This window comes from Neolamprologus brichardi, chromosome 7, assembly GCF_056152115.1.
Source record: "Neolamprologus brichardi isolate AB-2024 chromosome 7, ASM5615211v1, whole genome shotgun sequence".
In the NCBI taxonomy this organism is placed as follows: domain Eukaryota; kingdom Metazoa; phylum Chordata; class Actinopteri; order Cichliformes; family Cichlidae; genus Neolamprologus; species Neolamprologus brichardi.
In genome coordinates, this window is record NC_142110.1 from 56,049,026 (window position 1) to 56,070,494 (window position 21,469).

General features: G+C 39.5%; 1 protein-coding gene across 1 annotated transcript in view; it reads left to right on the forward strand.

Moving 5' to 3' along the window:
- Positions 1-8,856: 8,856 nt before the first annotated feature.
- The window catches only part of zswim6 (zinc finger, SWIM-type containing 6), a 50,711-nt gene continuing 38,098 nt past the window's right edge, over positions 8,857-21,469 (forward strand). The window contains exon 1 of the mRNA XM_087843912.1: positions 8,857-9,377. Within this exon, the coding sequence (XP_087700038.1) occupies positions 8,951-9,377 (427 nt within the window). The 5' untranslated portion in view covers positions 8,857-8,950. The remainder of the gene's footprint in view (positions 9,378-21,469) is intronic.

Genomic DNA, 21,469 nt, shown 5'->3' on the forward strand with positions numbered 1-21,469 from the left:
CACACACATACACACACACACACACATACACACACACACACACATACACACACACACACACAACCTTTAATCCCAGCAGACCCTGGGGCCTCGCTCTAAGGCCCCTCAACTGGGTGACAACAAACCTGCCTGTCTGATTTATGGAAATGCAGATGGAATTTTTATTACGCCTCTTCAAGATACACACACACGCACACGCACACACACACACACACACACACACACACACACACGTTGTGTTCAGCTTAAAGAAGGACAAAAGAGGGTCAAATGCTGTAAGAAAAGTGAATACTCTCCACATAAAAAACCCATCTCCTCTGTGTGTACTTGTATTATATTACTAATATTAATAATATGTTCACTCTACTGTGTTGTGTCAGTGTCTGCCACTTCTGAAGTGATGAAAACACATCTGTCTGTGCATAAAGACGTCTTCGTATTTATTAATTGTAACCCACATTTACCATAAATTCTGAAGTATTTCCTATAGCTATTATCCATAATCAGGTCAGTGTGTTGTCTGTAGGAATTATTAAATATTTATGTATACGTTTCCATCCATGGCTTTTCTACAGTTTGGACATTCTTTGATTTTTTTCTGCAGAAAAAAATATCTCCTGATACATTACCTATTAAAGAAACAAACACAATAAATTCATTTATAAAAAACATCGCTTTGCTAATACTCATGGATCAACATGTAAACATCATTTTACCATCCTAGCTGCCTCCAAAAGAGCTAGTTTGAACTATTTTATACACATACATATAGATAGTTTAGTAGAGTGGCCTCTATTTTTCTCTGACATTTGCTTTATTTTTTATTGAGCTTTATACATGACCTCTTATTTCTGCCCATAAAATACATTTCATAAAGTCTGATAATTTGGACCAGACATTATTGCTTTAATCCATCCATCGATTTTCTTCTGCCTATAGAATTCAGGGTTGCAGGAGGACTAGAGTCTATCCAAGCTGACATGGGTAAGAGGTGCAGTACCCTGGACAGTTGCCAGTCTATCATTTCTATTTTTCTTAATATAATATAAATATAACATAATATATATATAAAATCTAATATTAAATTAAATATAAAACGTAATATTACAATAAAATATTTATCTAGCAAGTAACTTGTAGCCTCACTTTTAGCCTGAAAGTATAGTTTCCTCCTCTGAAAGAGGAGCCACTACTGGTTTATGAGTGCATATGTAATTTTTCTTCTTGTGTTTTCACAGCAAGACAGAATTAGCTGTGCAGCCCTAAAACATTTAAACATTAATCATCAGGTAGAAATGTGGATTCCCCCTAAAGAAAAGAAAAGCACACTGATAATGGGTAAACAGCAACAATCTTTTTTGTATTACTTACCCTATAAAGCAGCCCCCACAAAACAAAACACAAAACCATGAAACAGAGGTATTAAGAAGAAGAGGAACGTTTACCTCTGAACATTTATGCCTCTGCTCTGACTAGAGGGGGTTGAGGGTGGGGGGGATCAGAGGTGCAAAACACAACCGAATGAGATTGTATTTGTTTCTTTTAGATGAATATTCATAACCTTCAAATTATCTCATCATCAGCATCAAAGTAAGGGAAGGAGCACCTTAAAGTGGGGAGGTAAAGGTTTTCATTATCAGGTAACAATATCCCCTTTATGAACAATACTCGCTGTCACCCTTTAAAGAGGACGTTGAACAAAAGGAGAAAGTGGGGAAATGTGAGCGAGTGAAGGATAAGCAGGACTAACAGGGAGGGGAGGGTGTTTTGATTGTCTGCAAACTTCACCATTCATCTGCTGCTCATGTGGAGATGCCCCCACCAGCTCAACTGCGCTTAATATGAGAAACTCAGTAAACTATATTCCTTTACATCTTCTTTTCATCAGCCCCCTCCTACTTTTTTTTATCCTCTTTGCATCCATTGGCTGCATGCTTTCTTCATTTTTCACTTCAGTTTCTTTTCTCTCCCTCACCCCATCCTCTCTGGAGTGCTCTTTGTCCCCCCAGTCCTCAGTCAGTATCCTCCCTCCCTGCCTCCACTCTCTCTCATCTCATCCCCACATCCCCACCCCTCAGCATTTAGTGATTAATGCGAGTTTTAATTGTCATGCTCACTCTTATGCTCATTAAAGTGTATTATGCAGCAGTTAGGGTATTAAAGTTCAGCGAGAAATTTCATGCATACTGATGAGAATGCAAATGAGCCCAGCATGAACAGATACTATGGTTTGTATTGTGCATGTGTGTGTATATGTGTGTGTGATTATCCCCAGGAGTGAGCCAGAGTGTCATTGTCACCCTACTAGCCATTTTAGCTGAGCGGGGAGAGTCCACCCATAGAAATCATGTTAATGGAAGTCTTAAAGCATTCTTTGTGGCTGAATACCTGGATAGTATTTAATATATGAATATTTCCAATGATCTGCATGGAAAATATTCACTGAGGTACAATGAATTCAAGGAGGCATGCACATCATGTAGATACAAATAAAACTGAAAATTGAAATTAAAGGTTTACCGTGGATGTGTGTGTGCGTGAGTAACAACATAAAAAGCAGCTTTTCAGCAGTAGCTTTAGTTAATAAAATAGGCATAGAGTAACTTATCAAAACAGTAAATGTACCAACAACTAGCTTTTTTGCCAAATATATGACATATATGACATATATAGTAATATTTGTTTAAAAAATTACAGTCAAATTTAATACCAAAATATTCAATGTTGCAGTAAAACTTGTGAGAAAAGTATTTGTACATTCTGATATTTAAAAAGAGTTATATTGCATTGTGTAATCATCAGAAAATTCTGTTATTTCAGTTAGTTTAAATTATGTTAAAGATATAATTACAACAGTAACATTTAACTTTTTTTTTTTTAATTATATTTTTAAATTACATGTATTAAAAAGTTAAATGAAAAATGCTTAAACTCTATCTTAGGTTGCATATCTTAGCTTAGCTTAGCCTAGTTTCAACACTTTCTTTTAGCTGATGTCAATGATTCTTTCCTGAATGCAGAATAATAAATTACTGTGAGCTCCACCATGCACTGCCATCTGGAAAGCTTCTGATTGGCAACAGCTTCATTTCTGAACACAGCAATAATTCCAAAAACACTGCCAAATGTAATGCAAGTATACCTGGATAGAAAAGCACACATGGAACATTACTAGTCATGGAATGGCCTCCCCAGAGCCCAAGGCAGTGTGGGATCATCTCGACAGAGAATGGAACAAAAGGCAGCCAGCATCCAAAGAAAATCTTTGAGTTGTCCTTCAAGAAGCATTCCTGAAGGATGTTTGAAGAAATTACAAGAAAGCTTGCCTAAAAGAATTCAGGCTGTGGCTCAAGACTTCTGCACACCATTGTACAAAACCCCCACAAACAGCATGTTTTTATGTATAAAAGCAGCCATCTTGAATTTTATATTCAATTATAATATAATTATTGGATTTGTAGTTTTGTAGTTTTTGGATTTGAGCACAAGATAATGAACAATGTTCCTGGTAACTCTGTAGCTAGCCTCATGAAATGAAACTGATTTTAGAAAATTAGCATGCTCACACATATGGCAATATGCATGTTTACCAGAAATAATGGTTACCATGTTGATCGTCCTCAGTATGTTAAGGTGCTAACTTCTGATATTTAGCATCAGATAAAGATTAGCTATAGCTTGGGCTGATAGAAATTGATTATGTTTTCTTTGTACTACCTTGTGAGTTTGGGGCTAATGAATCATGCCCTTGAATCAGCCCAAATTAAAACTAAACCAGGCCTAATTTCACTTGTAGTGACTGAGTCTCAGCCCAAATAGGGCCAAGGGCATACAGCCCAAACCTAGTAAACCCTGGCATGAACACTGGACCACAATCTGCTTACTGAAGTGACTGTCCCGATACAGTCAGCTATCTGGAAATTTAGAGGTTTCCAGAGTTCTGAGCATGGATATACAGAAACCAATGGCAGCCGCATACCTCACTGATAATAGCTGCAAATTGCACATAAACCAAAACAGTGTTCTAGCGTCTAGTAGTTTGTTTTAAGGTTTGTGTGCAGCCCACTGCACATGCTTACAAGTGTTCCAAATCAGCAAATAGGTGCAGACCATTAGTGTAATTGCAAAAATAAACTGTTTTCTATATTTTTTTGGATGTTTCACAGATGCGAAAACTTCATGCTTGAATCTTTTATACTAGAAAGCGTAAAAGTAGACAATGTCTGCAGTTTGATATGCTGTATCAACAGTTTTACAGATGACATTTTTATAATGGTGGTCTATGACAAAAAAGGTTTTCTGGGCTAAAATGTTTTTTTTCAGTAGAATAATGGTGTCAGTGATAATGAGTAGGCAAAGCCGAGTGGGTTGCTGTGTGGAGGTCATCTAACATACAGTATCTATGATCCTATAGGTCAGAGGTCCCAAACCTAAATGAGCTGTGGGCCGCTGCTGGCACTGTCATCTCATTGGAGGGCCACTTTAGTGGTCTAGTAGTAAAAACCCACAAATATTTCCAAAAATGTAGTGTTTTGTTGTGGTATTTTTAAATTTCCAATATTGTATAACAAGACAAAACTGCAAACGTGAACGCAATTTTTTTTTCTCACTCTTGAACTAGCAAATAAACAAAGTGGTACTCTCTTTCTGGCCTGACACATGTCAGCACTTCTGCTATAATTTTGTTCATATTTAACAAAATAAAAATGCTAACATACAGTGGCTTGCAAAAGTATTCACCCCCCTTGAACGTTTCCACATTTTGTCACATTACAGCCACAAACATGAATCAATTTTATTGGAATTCCACGTGAAAGACCAAAACAAAGTGGTGTACACGTGAGAAGTGGAACGAAAATCATACATGATTCCAAACATTTTTTACAAATAAATAACTGAAAAGTGGGGTGTGCGTAATTATTCAGCCCCCTGAGTCTTTACTTTGTAGAACCATCTTTTGCTGCAGTTACAGCTGCCAGTCTTTTAGGGTATGTCTCTACCAGCTTTGCACATCTAGAGACTGAAATCCTTGCCCATTCTTCTTTGGAAAACAGCTCCAGCTCAGTCAGATTAGATGGACAGCGTTTGTGAACAGCAGTTTTCAGATCTTGCCACAGATTCTCAATTGGATTTAGATCTGGACTTTGACTGGGCCATTCTAACACATGGATATGTTTTGTTTTAAACCATTTCATTGTTGCCCTGGCTTTATGTTTAGGGTCGTTGTCCTGCTGGAAGGTGAACCTCCGCCCCAGTCTCAAGTCTTTTGCAGACTCCAAGAGGTTTTCTTCCAAGATTGCCCTGTATTTGGCTCCATCTATCTTCCCATCAACTCTGACCAGCTTCTCTGTCCCTGATGAAGAGAAGCACCCCCAGAGCATGATGCTGCCACCACCATATTTGACAGTGGGGATGGTGTGTTCAGAGTGATGTGCAGTGTTAGTTTTCCGCCAAACACATAGCGTTTTGCATTTTGATCTCATCTGACCAGAGCACCTTCTTCCACGTTTGCTGTGTCCCCCACATGGCTTGTGGCAAACTGCAAATGGGACCTCTTATGGTTTTCTGTTAACAATGGCTTTCTTCTTGCCTCTTCCATAAAGGCCAACTTTGTGCAGTGCACGACTAATAGTTGTCCTATGGACAGATTCCCCCACCTGAGCTGTAGATCTCTGCAGCTCGTCCAGAGTCACCATGGGCCTCTTGGCTGCATTTCTGATCAGCGCTCTCCTTGTTCGGCCTGTGAGTTTAGGTGGACGGCTTTGTCTTGGTAGGTTGACAGTTGTGCTATACTCCTTCCATTTCTGAATGATCGCTTGAACAGTGCTCTGTGGGATGTTCAAGGCTTGGGAAATCTTTTTGTAGCCTAAGCCTGCTTAAAATTCCTCAATAACTTTATCCCTGACCTGTCTGGTGTGTTCTTTGGACTTCATGGTGTTATTGCTCCCAATATTCTCTTAGACAACCTCTGAGGCCGTCACAGAGCAGCTGTATTTGTACTGACATTACATTACACACAGGTGCACTCTATTTAGTCATTAGCACTCATCAGGCGATGTCTATGGGCAACTGACTGCACTCAGACCAAAGGGTGCTGAATAATTACGCACACACCCCACTTTGCAGTTATTTATTTGTAAAAAATGTTTGGAATCATGTATGATTTTTGTTCCACTTTTCACGTGTACACCACTTTGTATTGGTCTTTCACGTGGAATTCCAATAAAATTGATTCATGTTTGTGGCTGTAATGTGAGAAAATGTGGGAAAGTTCAAGGGGGCCGAATACTTTTGCAAGCCACTGTAAGTGTACACATTAGTTTTTGACTTCTAGTGAAAATTGTTTTTGCTACAAATAACTCTCTCACTGAACTAACACAGCCAGTCCCTCAACGTGTTTGTACTCTCTTCTCATATTTGCTTTTTAAAAGAACTTATTTTAACATTGCACTCAACAACAAATAAATCCTCTCTAATAAAAAAAAGTAACGTTAAGGGCCAAATTGCATTTTATTTCTTCAACTCGATATACAAATAGAGGTGATGTGGGCCGCAAGTGGCTGCAAGTTTGAGACTCCTGCTATAGGTGAACAATAATGTTGGAACCAAATTTCAGTGTATCCATCAAAAAGATGGTTCAAGAAACTGAGAGATTCTTGAAAAGACAATATAATGAAATATATGTACTTGCTTTAAATCTAGTGAATACAGTGAAAGATAGATTTGTTCAAATGCTTGAAAAATGAGCACAGAGTCAAATGCTAGAGGCCTGTACTGTCTTATTCAACAGAGTGTGCCATGGTCTGTGCTGCTGTCTCTCTTTCCCAGCCCACCCACTGTGTTCCCACCATGCTGAGTGAATAGACTCAGCCATTACTGTGCTTCTTCTGTGCTGTCTGCAGGGTAAAATGAGACAATACTCAAGATTGTCAACCAGGGGGCCTAAATCATTTACACAGCATGGAGCAAGTGTGCTGAAATGAGGCTGCTGATAACTCTGTCCTGCAGGAGCAGCAGGTGGTACTGTAACTGGAAGAGAAAAGTGACAGATAAGCCCATTACAGTGACAAATAGTGTCTTTATGCCAAGTAAAACTGTTTAAATTTGTGTCTTAAATGTTCCCCAGTTGCTGATCAAAAGAAGATATCAAACATCTTTGGATGGGGCTGCCAGGAGTTTTTGTTTCAGTATAACCTGCTGTACTGTCCTAGAAAGGCAGCAACGAATAATAGAGAAACACGGATATTACATTTTAAAAGATTTGCACAAGCTTTAATGATTATTTAAATACTTTAAACACAATACAAAAAACCCACAAACTGCTCTTTTTGCAGCTTTAAAACTTGTTGAAGCTAGTTCTGGTCTTTGTACTCCCGTTCATAATTGGGGCTCAAATATGTGTTTTCACAGTGCACATCTTATCTATGTATTGTACTGTGCACAGGTCTTAAGCCTCATTTCTTTATATTTTGTTGGCAAAAATGAAAAAAATTAAAACAGTTGCAGCAGCCTACTGATTTTTCTTTTCTAATGAGCTTGAAGGTCAATCTTTGATATAAACATCTTTATTCTTCAACAGAGTTAGGCTGTGTTGAGCAAATTGTCTTGAAATGTCATTAAACAGTCTTCAAGAATAGTTCTCCAGTCTTTAAAAAGGACAAAAGCTGTTCCAAAGCTCTTCTTCAGATGTTGGCTGCCCTTTGTTCCATTCTCTATCAAGATGATCCCACACTGCTTCAGTAAAGTTGAGGTCCAGGCTCTGGTGAAGCCAATGTATGATACTATTCCATTCAGGCGTTAAAATTAGCTGGGATGATCTCAAATAGCATTCTGGCACCATCAATTAACGAGTAGTTACATCTAATAAGCAGACTACTTTTGAATTAGTTTATTTTTTATTTTGGTGCAGTCTTTTTCAATATGAATAAATGACAACCCATTGCCTACTTACACCATCACCACAACCCCTTTTTCTTCTCATGCATTCATGTTACAGATATCACAATTCTCAGCATCTAGTTAGCATTAGAAGCAAACATATACAGAGTAGTGGTTCTTTAATCAGCAGGTAATTTCAAATGCAACATGACGTAACACATTGTGCAGTTCATTGTAAAGCGTCTGTGGCACCTAAAGGTACAGTTGGTAAATTCCAGAAAGAAAGAAAATGCTAAAACAGGAAAATTAGAGGTTATGTGTTAAAAAAGTAAACATTTTATGTCAAAATGTACATATTGAATGATGTTTTCATCTTAAAAATCGTATTATAGTAGTTAATAACTCAAAGATTTCTTTCATCGGGCTTTGTGACTCAGCCTTACTATTTTTTTCATAACTAGATTTCGTGTTTCTTTTGTCAAAAATTGACTTCCATAACTCTCACGAAGCAGCTACGTTTCCTTTAAACGCCCCACATTCAGGTGGACCATAAACCTCACACGGGGCGGTGCTGCGTTCATTGCCCCCTCCCCCCCTCAAACCACGAGGCTCGAGTGTTGACAGGCGAATAACCGCCCATTGGCACCTAGCTTTCATCCGCCTGATCCACCTCACGGAAAGACAAAGCCCCCTCTCTCCGTCCCTAGTAAATGTGTACGCCAACCGGTAAAACCACCGTCTGAAGTAGCTCCTTAATACAACTACACCGTTGTAGTTGTATTGTACAAAGTTAACATTCTGGGCTGAAATCTGGCTCTCAAAGGACTAGGGCCGGACGGGAATTCCGCCCTTCTGGCAGTCCTCAGCACGGAGCTTGCCCCGCAGACCCCGCCTTCTCTTAATTTGTCAACAAAGGGGTTTGACAAGCTCGCCGAAGCCCTGCCCCATGTTGCCATAAAAGGATGATTTGGCCATACACGGCCAACAATCAGACCGTGGGTAACCTTTTCCGTTCCCCATCCCGTTCATATGGTGCGTTGACTTCCTCCGTCGCCGTTAAAGCGGAGCTATCATGGCGGAGCGCGTACAGCAGCCCCCAGCCAAGCGGCTCTGCTGTAGACCGGGCTACGGCTCAACATGTAGACAAGGCCAGCGGGCCGCGGGGGCGCCGTGCGGCAGCTCAGGAGCCACCCAGGGCGAATCGAGCAGAACCCAGAGTCCGGAGACCCTCCTGGACATCGCGGCGAGGAAAGTCGCCGAGAAGTGGCCGTTTCAGAGGGTAGAGGAGCGTTTCGAGCGGATCCCGGAGCCCGTCCAGAGACGGATCGTGTACTGGTCTTTCCCGAGGAGCGAGCGTGAGATCTGCATGTATTCGTCGTTCAACACTGGCGGGGAGGAGATCGGAAGTAGCGGGGAGAGCGGCGACGAGACGCGGCTGCCTTTCCGACGGGGCATCGCTCTGCTGGAGAGCGGCTGCGTGGACAACGTACTCCAAGTCGGTGAGTGATGTGGCGATACTGGGCTCTACGGACAAAAATGAAACAACCGGACAATTTCAGTCGAGAACAGAAAGAACAAGAGGAGAGATTTAATGTCGGTGCGCGAGAATGTGTCGATTAACACGAGGAGGTAAAGTGACAGGGTTTGACAACAAAGGGCGACAGACTCGCGGAGAGGCTACAATGGGGCTTTAAATCTGCTGGGTGCATGAATGGGAATGTGTGACTGAGGCATTTAAATCCTGTTTAGCTTTAGTTTGAATGTGAAAAAAAGCCTTAAAATACAGACTACGCTGAAAATAAAACAAAAGAGGATTTTCCCCCCACATCACACCTCAGCAGCGTCAGAATGAACTGTGAAACTTTGTCATATTAATGACAAATAAAACGATTTTACTGTCCTCCGGCTGGCTTGGATCACTTAGTGACTGCGTTGACGTGACTCGGGGAAGAAGTATTTAGTTGCGTTAGAGCTTTATTTTTTCTGTATCACATATCATGAGAAAGGAGCCTGTTCAAATACCGTCTGACCTTTAAAATCAGTTTTAAAAGATTACATAAAACTATTGAGTAATAAGGGAAGTGTTCAGCTGGGTTGGGTCCCAACTGACACACATTACATTTGAATGAGTTGTTCTTTGTGGCACAATTGATGTGCTGTTGAATAATAATGATAGTTGAGCATGCATTGTGCTTTGACAGCCTGCATACAGTTTGATCAGCATTGTGTAGCAGTGAGAAGCTGATAAACACGACCTGCTGCACTGGAAAGGAGACAAGTATGCACTATTGATGTCTTATATTTAGATCTAGAGGAATGACGGGAAGGTTTTAGAGTTCTGTTTTTTTAAAAGGCAAGAAAAAAGTATATATATATATTTTTTTTCTTTTTTATGAAAAGAAGCTGAGAATTACCGTACGTGATTTTGTTTATAACCCACTGAGAGCAAGTGAAACAGGAACAGACACCTGTGTGCTTGTGCTTGACAACTTTAGTCCACCAGCAGCATGAATCAGTGCTTGATTTAGTGTCATTTTCCCCCTCTCTGAAGAGGTTCTTTGAGATTTTAATTACCCAGCACACATATCAAATGCCCAGCATTTCCATTGTGAGTTTGGCACTTTGTTCCTATTTACATGTTCATTTGTGTCTTTCAAGCGTCCTGTTGCCAGCAAAAGAAGAGCAAACAAAAGCATCTTTTCACTCCCTTGTTAAGTAGAAGAGGTTTGGAAAGAGAAAGTATACTGGCACTGAGATTCTTCTTAAATGGGCCATGATTCACACCAGTCTGCAGCCAGTTTGGGTTGTGTCTTTGTGCATATCTGAAGATCTCACTTTAATGAAGACAGCCCTCAGTTTGGTCAGCGGGGAAGCTGCGACTGTGCTACAGTTTGTCACCTGTGAGTTCACAAATCTCTGAGGGCTGTAATCCCATTACTCCATGTGCTTAATTTGAATTGTAATGGAATCTGAGTCCTTGCAAGATCCTTCCCTCGCCTACACCCCCCCCCCCCCCACCCCCCCCCACCATCAAATGCAGGCGGTTCATGTGGGCATTGTGTATTTGTGAATATGCACTCACAACACATTCCCCTGCCAAAACAAGAGGCCTATGTTCCCAGATATTGGGAAATGTTTCTGCAGGAATGAAACTGAATCTGGGCTCGATGTGCATTCTTACAAAGAGGAATAACAGTAGTCCGCACATCCCAAACGCTCACACACACAGGGAGGCTTTCTTGGCTGATTGCACCCCAGCTTGGAATTTGCTGGAAAAATAGAGCCAAGAAGTGATAAATAAAAGATGTAATCTCCCCACATGTGGGCTGCACCGGAGGAGGAAGGTTTTCTTGCAGCAGACCTTGAGGAAATGAATTGGCACACATGCGCTGCGGAGCCTCACGCTCCACAACAGACCTGCACTGTTAATCTGAGCAAAGATCAACTTAGACATTTTTTTCTTGACAGTGTAGCTTCTCAGGTGTAGACCTGATGCCTGCTTTATTACCTTTTTGTAGTCTATATCGTAGTTTGTGGTCATTTTATTGAACTGCTCCAGATGACCTGTTACGCTACAACGCAGTTATCTTCTGTTACCAATTGTAAATTACAGTTTAAATTATTATCTTTGTGAAAGTTATCAGCGATGAAAAATGCCCCTAATTTGGCTTTTCAAAAACCAAGTATCAGATATTCTGATATGTTGGGGTTAGGTTTAGGGTCAACGGTTCAGGTTACTGTTTAGGATTAGATTCATGGTTACGGTTTAGGTTTGAGGGTTGAGTAGGTTTAGGTAGGGTTTGAAGGCTAGTTGTTAGAAGTAGGCTATGAGGGTCAGGGTCTAATTCAGTTTGCGGTCAAAAGTCAAAAATGCATCCTGTGTGAAGAAACTACAATTTGTTCAAAGATTTCTTGAGTCGTTACGGAACAAGAAAATAGACGCAGAAAGGGAACAGAAAGTAGAAGACATCAGAAGTAGTATTGCTGGGTAAACGTTGTGAATACCCGTTGTTTGACACAACCAGCCAAAATTGTGCTAATATGTAGTCTACACCCCATCATTGGTCTGTTGTACTAGCTTTGATTTGATTGGTGAAATCTCTCATCGTTAGAGGCTGTAGGCACCTTCTCCAGGAACACAAAGCGGGTTCAGAGGGAGGGTGATGTTGCTAATGACCACCAATTCTCTTTTTATTGGTTTTGATGTAAAATTAATCAGACTCACGAGTTGATATAATAATTTTGTGATAGCTTCAACAACCGAGAACATGGCACAGCTGCTGTAATGCTGTTGTTGTTGTTGCGTTAGCCTTTGCTGATTAATTTTATGATGCTAATAGCAATGCTTGAGAAGGTAACACTGCTTATTCTATTGCTACTTGTTGTCTTCTTCAAGTTTAACCAGTTAGCATTGTCACATCCAGTAGTTCTTCATGCTCGGAGGTACCCACTGTAAAGTGGAGCCCTGAAAATGCCCCCAATAGTATGTCTGTGAAGGTTCTCAGTCATCCAGGTCATCGTAGTCAAAGGAGCTTGCAAAGAAAAGCTGTGGGGGGATACTCCCACTAGGTTTATATCTGGGACTCTCCACCATTTGACCTTAGAACTGAAGAAGCTTCTCGGATGAGAGGTGAAATGTCTTCAAGTAACTTAAGAAGTCCAGACGCTTTTCTTTGCAAGCTCCTTTGGCCCCCAATAGTAGTGTCTACATGCCAACATTGTAAAGCGAGCTTGCGGATATTGTATGCTAACGTTTTATAATTAGAACTAAACATAAAGGAATGCTGAAAGTATTTTTCATGGGTTTTGTAGTTAATAATTTGGTTTAAAAGTCCAAATTAATAGATTATCTTGTGATGGTATTAGATCAAGTTGAAGGCTCAGCAGATTTATTTATAGATCATCCTATAGGGGAAAAATATAATATGAGTACCCTGACAGAGGGATCAGGGGACCAAATCACTGGGGCTCTACCTGTGAACTGCTGATATCTGTAGAACCTCCTTGCTAGCATTTCTCAAAAACACTTCCTTGATGTTGAAATGGAGACAAGATTTCAGTCTCGTGGTCAGTATTGAAGGGACTAATTGCTTATTTATGAAAGTGTATAAATAATAATGGCTGCTAAATAATAATAATGGCTGCTGCCTCCTGCACCCTGAGGTTTTCGCTGTAAACATGACGTAGAGCATTTTATTGACATCAGTTCACAGAGTGCAAGTCTGAGCTGAAGTATAGCTTTGAGCTGAAGTATAGGCTGCAGTGCGTCTGCACTGAGCACGGTTATTTTAGGGAGTAGAAAAAATATCACAGCTGTGAACAGCATCACATTTACCTGGGCAGGGAGACACATCTATATGTATATGTGTATGAGAAATTCTACATATGGCGAGAAAACATGTGCTGTAATGTGTTTGGTACTTGCGTTTCCCAGTTATTAGCTTGCATTTAAGCTGCTTGAACTTTTCAACTACACTGGGTCAGAGGTCTTTGAAATATCGATGCTGTTGGTATTCAATACTTGTTGTTTATGGGAAAATGCAAATCCCTCCCCCCTCTTTCTTCTTCTTGCTTCTCTGCTCAGCCTGGAATGAACGGAAATTGAGAGTTGGCTTTATAAATAAAGATGATTCTGATTAATGTTTAAGCTGCTCATGGTCAGAAAACAACAAATAAATGTCCAGCACAGTGCCACGCTGTTTTTGTTTTTTTGTTCATTTTGCACATGAGAGAAAAAATGCAATACTTGCTATAAAATGTAACCACTAGATACTGTGTGTTTGAGCAAGCTAATATCATTCTACAAGCAGATGGAACTGCGTGTTAATGTACACTTTCATAATGCAGAAGCTTGTAAATAATCTTTAGTTAAACATTTTTTCCTGCATAATAAATGACACGTTCCACTTATTACTGAGATACAAGAGTGTGGATGTTGAGAAGAACAGGATCTTAGTTAACTTATCTGATAACTGATTAATAATCTTTCAAGCAAAAAATGGCAAAAGTCGTTTAGGTTTTGGACTTTTGAAGATGTCACCCTGGCTTCTGGAAAACTGGCATTTTCCACCATTTCCTGACATTTCTGTCAACATTACTGTCATTTTGTACACTGAAGTGCAGAATTTGAGACTCAGCCCTCAAGTCTGTCACTGGCTTGTTGCTTCATAGTCATGAGGGTTGATAGGCAGTGATGACTGCCAGCATGTCCACCAGGCTTGTGTGAGCGCGTGTAGTTTTCCTCACATTTCATCATGTGATATTCAGGCAGCTCCGTTTCTGAGCTCAGATGTTGGGTAAGGTTTGAGTCTGCAGGCAGCATTAACACTCGACTATCACTGGTGCACTTCTGTAATCACTGGAGCCGGCTGAAGTCCAGCCCAAAATTTGCCTGTTCTAGTTCAACGGTCTTCTGAGGAGGTGCAGCTTCCTGCTGATGATCAGTGGTGATAGAAGTGCCCAGGTCCTTCAGACGAAGTACAGGCAGCTCACACTACCCCCCTAAGCCACAGTGGTTCAAAGAAATAGTGCTTTTATATACTTGCCCATTGTTTCTCCCCTTTCCCCCCTCCTTTTTGTAATTTCAGTGCTTCTTCTTTTTGTGCTTTGTGCATTTGTAAGCAGGTGCAGAAATATTGCAGCCACTTCTGTATTCTGAACCCTTTTGAAAGTGAAATTTCAGCTATTATCAGTGGAGTGATGCATCAGACGGCAGAGGTGGATACAGCTAGGTACAGATCCTGAACCTCTAGTCCAGTGGTTCCAAACCTATTCCTAACCTTTGTATTTTTAAGGTTAAAAATCCAGCGTGCTCTCATAAATGAAAGCACTGCTTTTTCTTCACATACACATACACACATATGCAGATGCTTACATGAAGCCTCGGGCCTTTCTCGTGTTCACTCATTACTGGATCTCATCTGCAATTTTATGAAGAATCAATGAATTGGGGCACACCTACTGAATGATGCAAAGCCTTGTAAGTATGCCGAGGGACGACCACACTCAGCCTTTTAGCTTGTTGATCAGCATTAATAGTCTGTGCATAGGACCTCAATATGCTTCTTCTCTGCAAGATCAATTTTTATTGGAGCAACATTGGGCGCATGCTGTGAAAGCAGCCATTGGCAAAACTTGCCATTTTGAAAAATGGTTTTACAGCATAGTGAGCCTACCTGCGTGAGATTAAAAAACAAAGCGTCGAGCAGTGGGTGTTGATGTCCTACAGCAGAGTTGGTTTCAGTGGGGTTGTTGTTGCTGGTTGAAGACTTGGAGTAGTGCCCAGGTATTTTTCAGGTCATTTCTGTTTCCACATGGATGGCGGAGGCTCAGCTGATGCAGAGTTTTGTTTGGCTTGTTCTTTTAGTACTGTATTTTCCCATTTATCAGCAACTGCCAGTGAAGAGAAAGCACATCTTTTTTTTTCTTCTTTTTTTTCCCTACGGAAGAGCTATATCTTTTAAAAAAGAAAATAATCACAAATTTGTAGCTCAGCTGAGTGTTGGAAGTTTTAAGCTAACATTACTGAAACAGGAGGAAACAGTTTATTTCTTGGAGATGTACAGTTGGTGTTTCAGTAAGATTTGGAATATCTGGATGGGATTGAATTTGCTTTGGGTTTCTCTCATAAACTGTATATAAAGGATGGACTTGCTTCCAAGTCTGAAAAATGAAGCCAAGGAAATATCTTAAACTTGCATTTCAGCAGGAGGGAACTCCTCTGGTTCCAAAAGGAAAACACCTAGTTTTACTAAGGGAAAATAGCCATTTAGTCCCTTGATGTCAGTAAAAATTTAACTATTATTCAGAACAAGATGGTGGTGGTGAAAATACTCAGTGGGAGTCCCAGAAATTCGATTCTGTTTATATGGACGAGAGAAAGACCGAAGAAGTCACTTGGATGAGAGACGAAAACCTTTCTCCCACTGAAAACACAGCATCCAGATGAACAGAATCAGCTTTCTGGGATTTCCTTCCCTGGATGATTGAGCATACATCAAGACACTCGGTGGAAGCTTTTTAGCTAGTGTTTGACCTTATGGTGGAGACCATCTTTTATATACAGCCTATAGTTGCTAAGATTTTTTAACAACATTGCATCTTAACAAGCTGTAATTACAAGCTAACTTTTAGAGATTTTCGGGGGACTTTTCAAAACAAATATTGATGTCAACAAAAAAACCCCACTCCATGTCCGTAGGTATGTAATATAAATATGTTGGTATGCACTGTAGTTTAGCATTTCTGATCTGTATTCCTCTGCCGCATCCCTTCGTCATTAACCTTCAGCTTGTCAGAGAGGAGAGGCGGCAGAAGAGCAGCGGATGGAGGAGGGGAGTAACTAGTTTATCTCCGCCTGACTCGATTGGCTTAATAAATCCTGTTTTGTTCTCATTGTCATTCTTGTAGCCCAACATGTTCACCTGTCCATATCATGCCCCTGCTGCTGCTGCTAGTGTTTCATTAGGAATTCATCTGCTGATTATTGTAGTGATTTATCATTCGCTCCATAAAGTGTCAGTAAATAGTGAAAAATGCCCATCACAATTTTCCCCTAGGGTCCAAAGCGACATCTTCATATTCCTCCTTTTGTCTGACTACAGTTGTGAAATTCATAATTTATTTACGGTAGTTATAGTTATATTTTATTCCAATTTAGAGCGTCAGTGATTGATGTTTAGTCCCATTCATATTTATAACCATGTATTTTTAATAAATCAATTTATTTAGAGAAAAAAGGTTCAATTAACATTTATTTGGCCAAACTTCACAAACGTGTAGCTTTGTTATGTTTGTCTAGCAAACAAAGCTAAACCGAGTCTGAAGGGTTTCCGATATTTTATTTTATTTGTTATTAAAAAATTGTCTTCTTAATAAACAAAATAGTCAGTCGATTAAGAAAATGATTAGCTGGATTATTCTTTTGTTATTTGCAGTTCTATCATGTGAGACAAAAAAAATTCAGGACACTGTTAAGAAGTAGCTAATCTGTCTTTTTTTTTTTGTTTGCTTGGGAAATAGATTTCGTTATCAATTAGCTAATTGTTTGAGCTGTAGAACAGCCTCTGCCTTCCACAGTCTGTAGTGGTGTCTTTTCTTGGCATGTCTGGGGAGTGCTATTCAACCTCACACTGTCTCAGCAAGTCAAAGCCTGCCATTGCTACAGCTGTATGGGAACATGGGACACCAGCGTGAAGTGGTCCCTGAAGACGATGGCCCTTTGGCTCACTGCATATCTGCAAACAGAGCACTTTAGTTAACAGGTGAAGTGCTTGGAGCATTTCAAACTCAGGATTTTCTGAGGTCACACAGCAAAACAGACTTTCCTGTTCTCATAAAGAGGACGCCAAGGGGCTCGTGATCACTGTTGCAGACCAAAGAGAAGCTTTTGTCTTTGTAGAGCAGGCGACTAACCTCTCACAGCCTCAGCGCTGATCAGAGACTGCTTATGAGCAATGCTTACCTTTTAATGGGAACTTAAAGCTATCATCAATCAGAGGCTGTTACCTTAGCTCACAACCAGAGCATGCTTAATGAAGACTGATGCTCCTTTCCTCTACCTATACAATACATCCTTTTGTAGCCTTGGAGTTATTTTGTGCACTTATCTGGACAAAGACATGTGCATTTGATTTGATTTGACTTGATTTTTTTTAAGCAGTAAAAGATTCCCCAGCAATAATGTCCTGGTTCACATGGAGGCGAGGTAATGTAACTGACCCAGTATCTGTGTTGGTGTATGGAGGTGCTACAACTGTCAGAGAGACTGCTAATGCTTCATTTTTAATGCATAGGGTATAAACCTATTGGAGTTGTACTGAAAAGGGAAATGATGGGATCATTGTATATTTGTCAAATTAATTAGCAAATTCCTATGTAATTGCTGTAATTGTTCATTTAATCTCTCCATGTGTTACACTACTTTATTTAAGCACAGCATCTTTAGTGCAGGATATCAAAATGACGTTTTATTTTGCAAAATATGGATGATTAGAGAGATGGCCTCGCAATAATAATTCTAATAATGATGAGAGTAATTACTACTGCAAATACTTTGACTTGAAATTAACAAAATTACTAAGTGAGTATTTTTCTCTTTAGCAAACAGAATAGACTTAATAAAAGTAACACTCTAGTTCACTGGTGGTGGCACACATGTAGATCCCACTGGTGCACAGCTAACATGTGTCATACCTGTCAGTGTTTAATAAACTCAGAGGAAAGACTCCTACAAAAAAGGTGATTAGAAACACTTGATACACAAATGTTATGGAAATTTAGAGTAGGTCTCTTCTCATTAGTAGCCATTAAATGTCCACCCAGAATCTTGAAGCTCAGTTTCGGCATTGTTTCCAAAATTATATTCAAAATATGCCCTGTGTGTAATGTAAAAGCATGCAGATTAGCTGGATTATCATTGTAGTCTATATGTAGGAATGACGGGGTGGATTCAAATTTAAGTATCGGTGTGCGTCTTTCCTGCGTTTGAACCTGCTCTGCTAGATAACGATTCTACCATCTGCTCTCATTATCTATATGTCTGTGCATGTTTGACTCCGGGAGAAAAGTTGTCGAAGTGTTTGCTTAGTCAAATTCGCAAAGTACCCAGACTGTGTGTGAAATAACGTAAAACCATTGACTGCTGTACCCATGACTATTTACTTCCTGTGTCCTGTCTTTGCTCTGGATCTCCCGCCTACTTTCAGTTTATTATTCCGCCTCTTTGCATGCTCCACCTTGGCACTTTTGTCTGCATCTGTAATAACAAGCAAATGATCTTGTTCTCCTGGTCCAACTGTCATCTCGGGCTTTTCCCCAAACTTCATTGCAGCTCCCAAGTTTCACTGACTCATATATACGAGTGCCTTGGAGCTTTAAAAGTACGTCATGTTGAAACTTGGACAAGTAGAACCAGGTTTTAAGGCTCGTCCTGAAACTATTAGTCTGAGGACTTATTGCTTGAGCTTATTGTTGATCTAATGTGAAAATATTTCTTGATTAAAAAACATTGAACAAACAGTTTACTTTTCAACCAGAAATACCAATCATTATGATTGGCTGCCTATTGTTTGGATGGTGCAGTGTTCGCTGGACCAAACTAGCTACATGAACTCTTTACTTTGTGCTGAAGGAAATTGTTATGTGTTGTATGCTGTTTTCTAAAACCAGCATACAACAAAAACGAAACCAGTAGAAGCTGAAATATCTCATACGTCAGTTTCAAACATACAGACTTTTACATATTCTTTACGCTCTCAGGTGTCTTTCATAGAGTTGTATACTGGGAGCCATTTTTCTGTATTGCCTTTTTCAAATGTTCTTTTATTGTTACTTGAATTAGGGATGGGAGAACTAAATCATATTCTCAGATTCTTAATTAGGAAATGTATTTTCCTAAACTCTTTCTTGTTTTACACCATTACATTTTATACCATTTCTACTTCAATTTTTTTTAAGTTAAAATCATTTAATACAGTATCTGGCATTTTTATATTCTTGTATGTTATGATAGTTTAATAAATTGACTTTTAAACTATTGGTTACAGTTAAATCAAAGACAACCCAATTATTTTCAGCTTGTATGACTTCATTCATTCATTTATATCTTTCACGGTAATACATTAAATTAAATTTTATATAAAGAAATAACATTTTTCTCTTATGTTGTCTCGTCAAAGTAATATTCTACTGATGATAGAAGAAGCCAGTCAAAGCCATTTAAAAACACTGACTAAGAAGCTAAAAGGGAATTGATTTAAGATGCAGATTCTAAAACCAGCTTTAGGTGGTCTTTAGTTTTTTTCACTTTCACTTTTTTGTGTTTTTAGACTTTTTTTTTTTTTTTAAATTTAGGAAAGAAAGTCTTGAGTCTTTTTGTCCATCCATGCCCTAATATTACATAGTATATTTTTCTTTCTGTTAGACCATCAAATTGTAGAAAAGCAGTTTGTACTGCATGTTTTCTGTCAAACACGACAACTATAAAGGAGTGACTGGGTGTTTATGTGTAGAAACACCTGAGCGTGCGTTTAAGTGATAGCAATATGATGAAACTGTAATAATTTGAATGAACCTGTCTAGCAGTTGCTTTAATTGCTTATACAACTTCACCTCAGGGATGACACAAGTTCTCACAAGCCCTGCTAAGTCATCCAGTTTTTTTCTGCACAAACTGGGTATGCCTGGCATGCGTCTACAAGTTGAGTCATTGTTTTCATCTGTTAAAGATGAGTAATGTCAGTACTTGCGATGGAAACGGGATGCACTTGAAAACCGCATCGACTGGGCTTTAATGCAGTTTAAAGCAGGGAGCGGCGGCAGAGCAGGGAGGGAGGGCTGATTAGATGAATGTGTGCAACTGCACGCCGGAGAAGTGTTCCAACTCCCTCTAAAGTAAAAGCACAGAAGTATTATCAACAAAATGCACTCAGAGTCCTGAAGAAAAATGACATCATTAATTCTGATACAGTTATTGATATTTGAAGATGACCAAACTTCTTCTTTTATACTTCTTTGGTGCTACAAGATTTGCTTATTTACCTAAATTCACGCTCTTGTGTTTTCCCCTTACTTATCTATCTTTTCCTTTCGTTCTTCTTCCTTTCAACCCCATCTTTTTTTTTCTTTTTTTTTTTAAATTGACCAGAAGGGTAATGTATTAATTAGTGAGGTTTGGACACACTCTTTGATTGCACTCTAGAACTTTATTACTAGCTCTAGAGTCATTGGAGTAATTTTAGATACAGTAGTTTGGTTTTTGCCTCGGAGTGAACACTCATTGGTCCTTTAACCTACCCTAACTCTGTATTTTGGATAAAGGCAAAACAGATCTTTTTTTTCCAAAATTTATTTAGGGGGTAGGTTGAAATACTTTTGATGTGTTACAAAAATTACATACAGTATGATTGCTCAGGTTTACAGCTAGAGTTTGTGGCTGTGGCTGATGACGTCTTATATCGCTGAGGGTTAAAAGTCTTGGGGTTTTTTATTTGTGTGTGTTTTTTTTTTGTTGTTGTTGTTGTTTTTTTGTTTTTTAAAGCAGTTGTTCCAAACCCCAACGATTGATTTTAGAACCTGGAAATGACAAATTTCTGCCGTTCTGTTCTTGCCAAATGACCTAAATAATCAATTGATTGCCAAAACACTTGCCATTTGAGTCTGTTTCCGATTAACCGTTTAACTAACCATAGCCACTAACCAAAGATGTAGCAATGGAATAAAAGGAAATGACGTGGAGTAGAATTGCAAAAGAAAACCTTCTCATCTAAAACACTTTATTGTGTTAAAGGAGAGTGAGTTAGTACTGGTTTAAGCAGCCAGTAAGCAGCCAGTGAGCAGCAAGGCTGCTCCAGCTGGTGACTGAGATGCAGAAAGAGGAGGTGTTCAGACAGATAGCAGAGGAACGGCGAGACAACAGAAACCAAAATACCTGCAGAGTGATCAGTTGGACAGTAGCTTGTTGTGATTATAGTGTGTTTATTTTACAGTCCTGTCACACCTGCTCTTTAAGCACACACATATTCTTGCTCCAGAAATGTTGAGCAAGCCGTATTGTGTGTTTAACCCAAACAGAAATGAGGCTGAGGGTGTG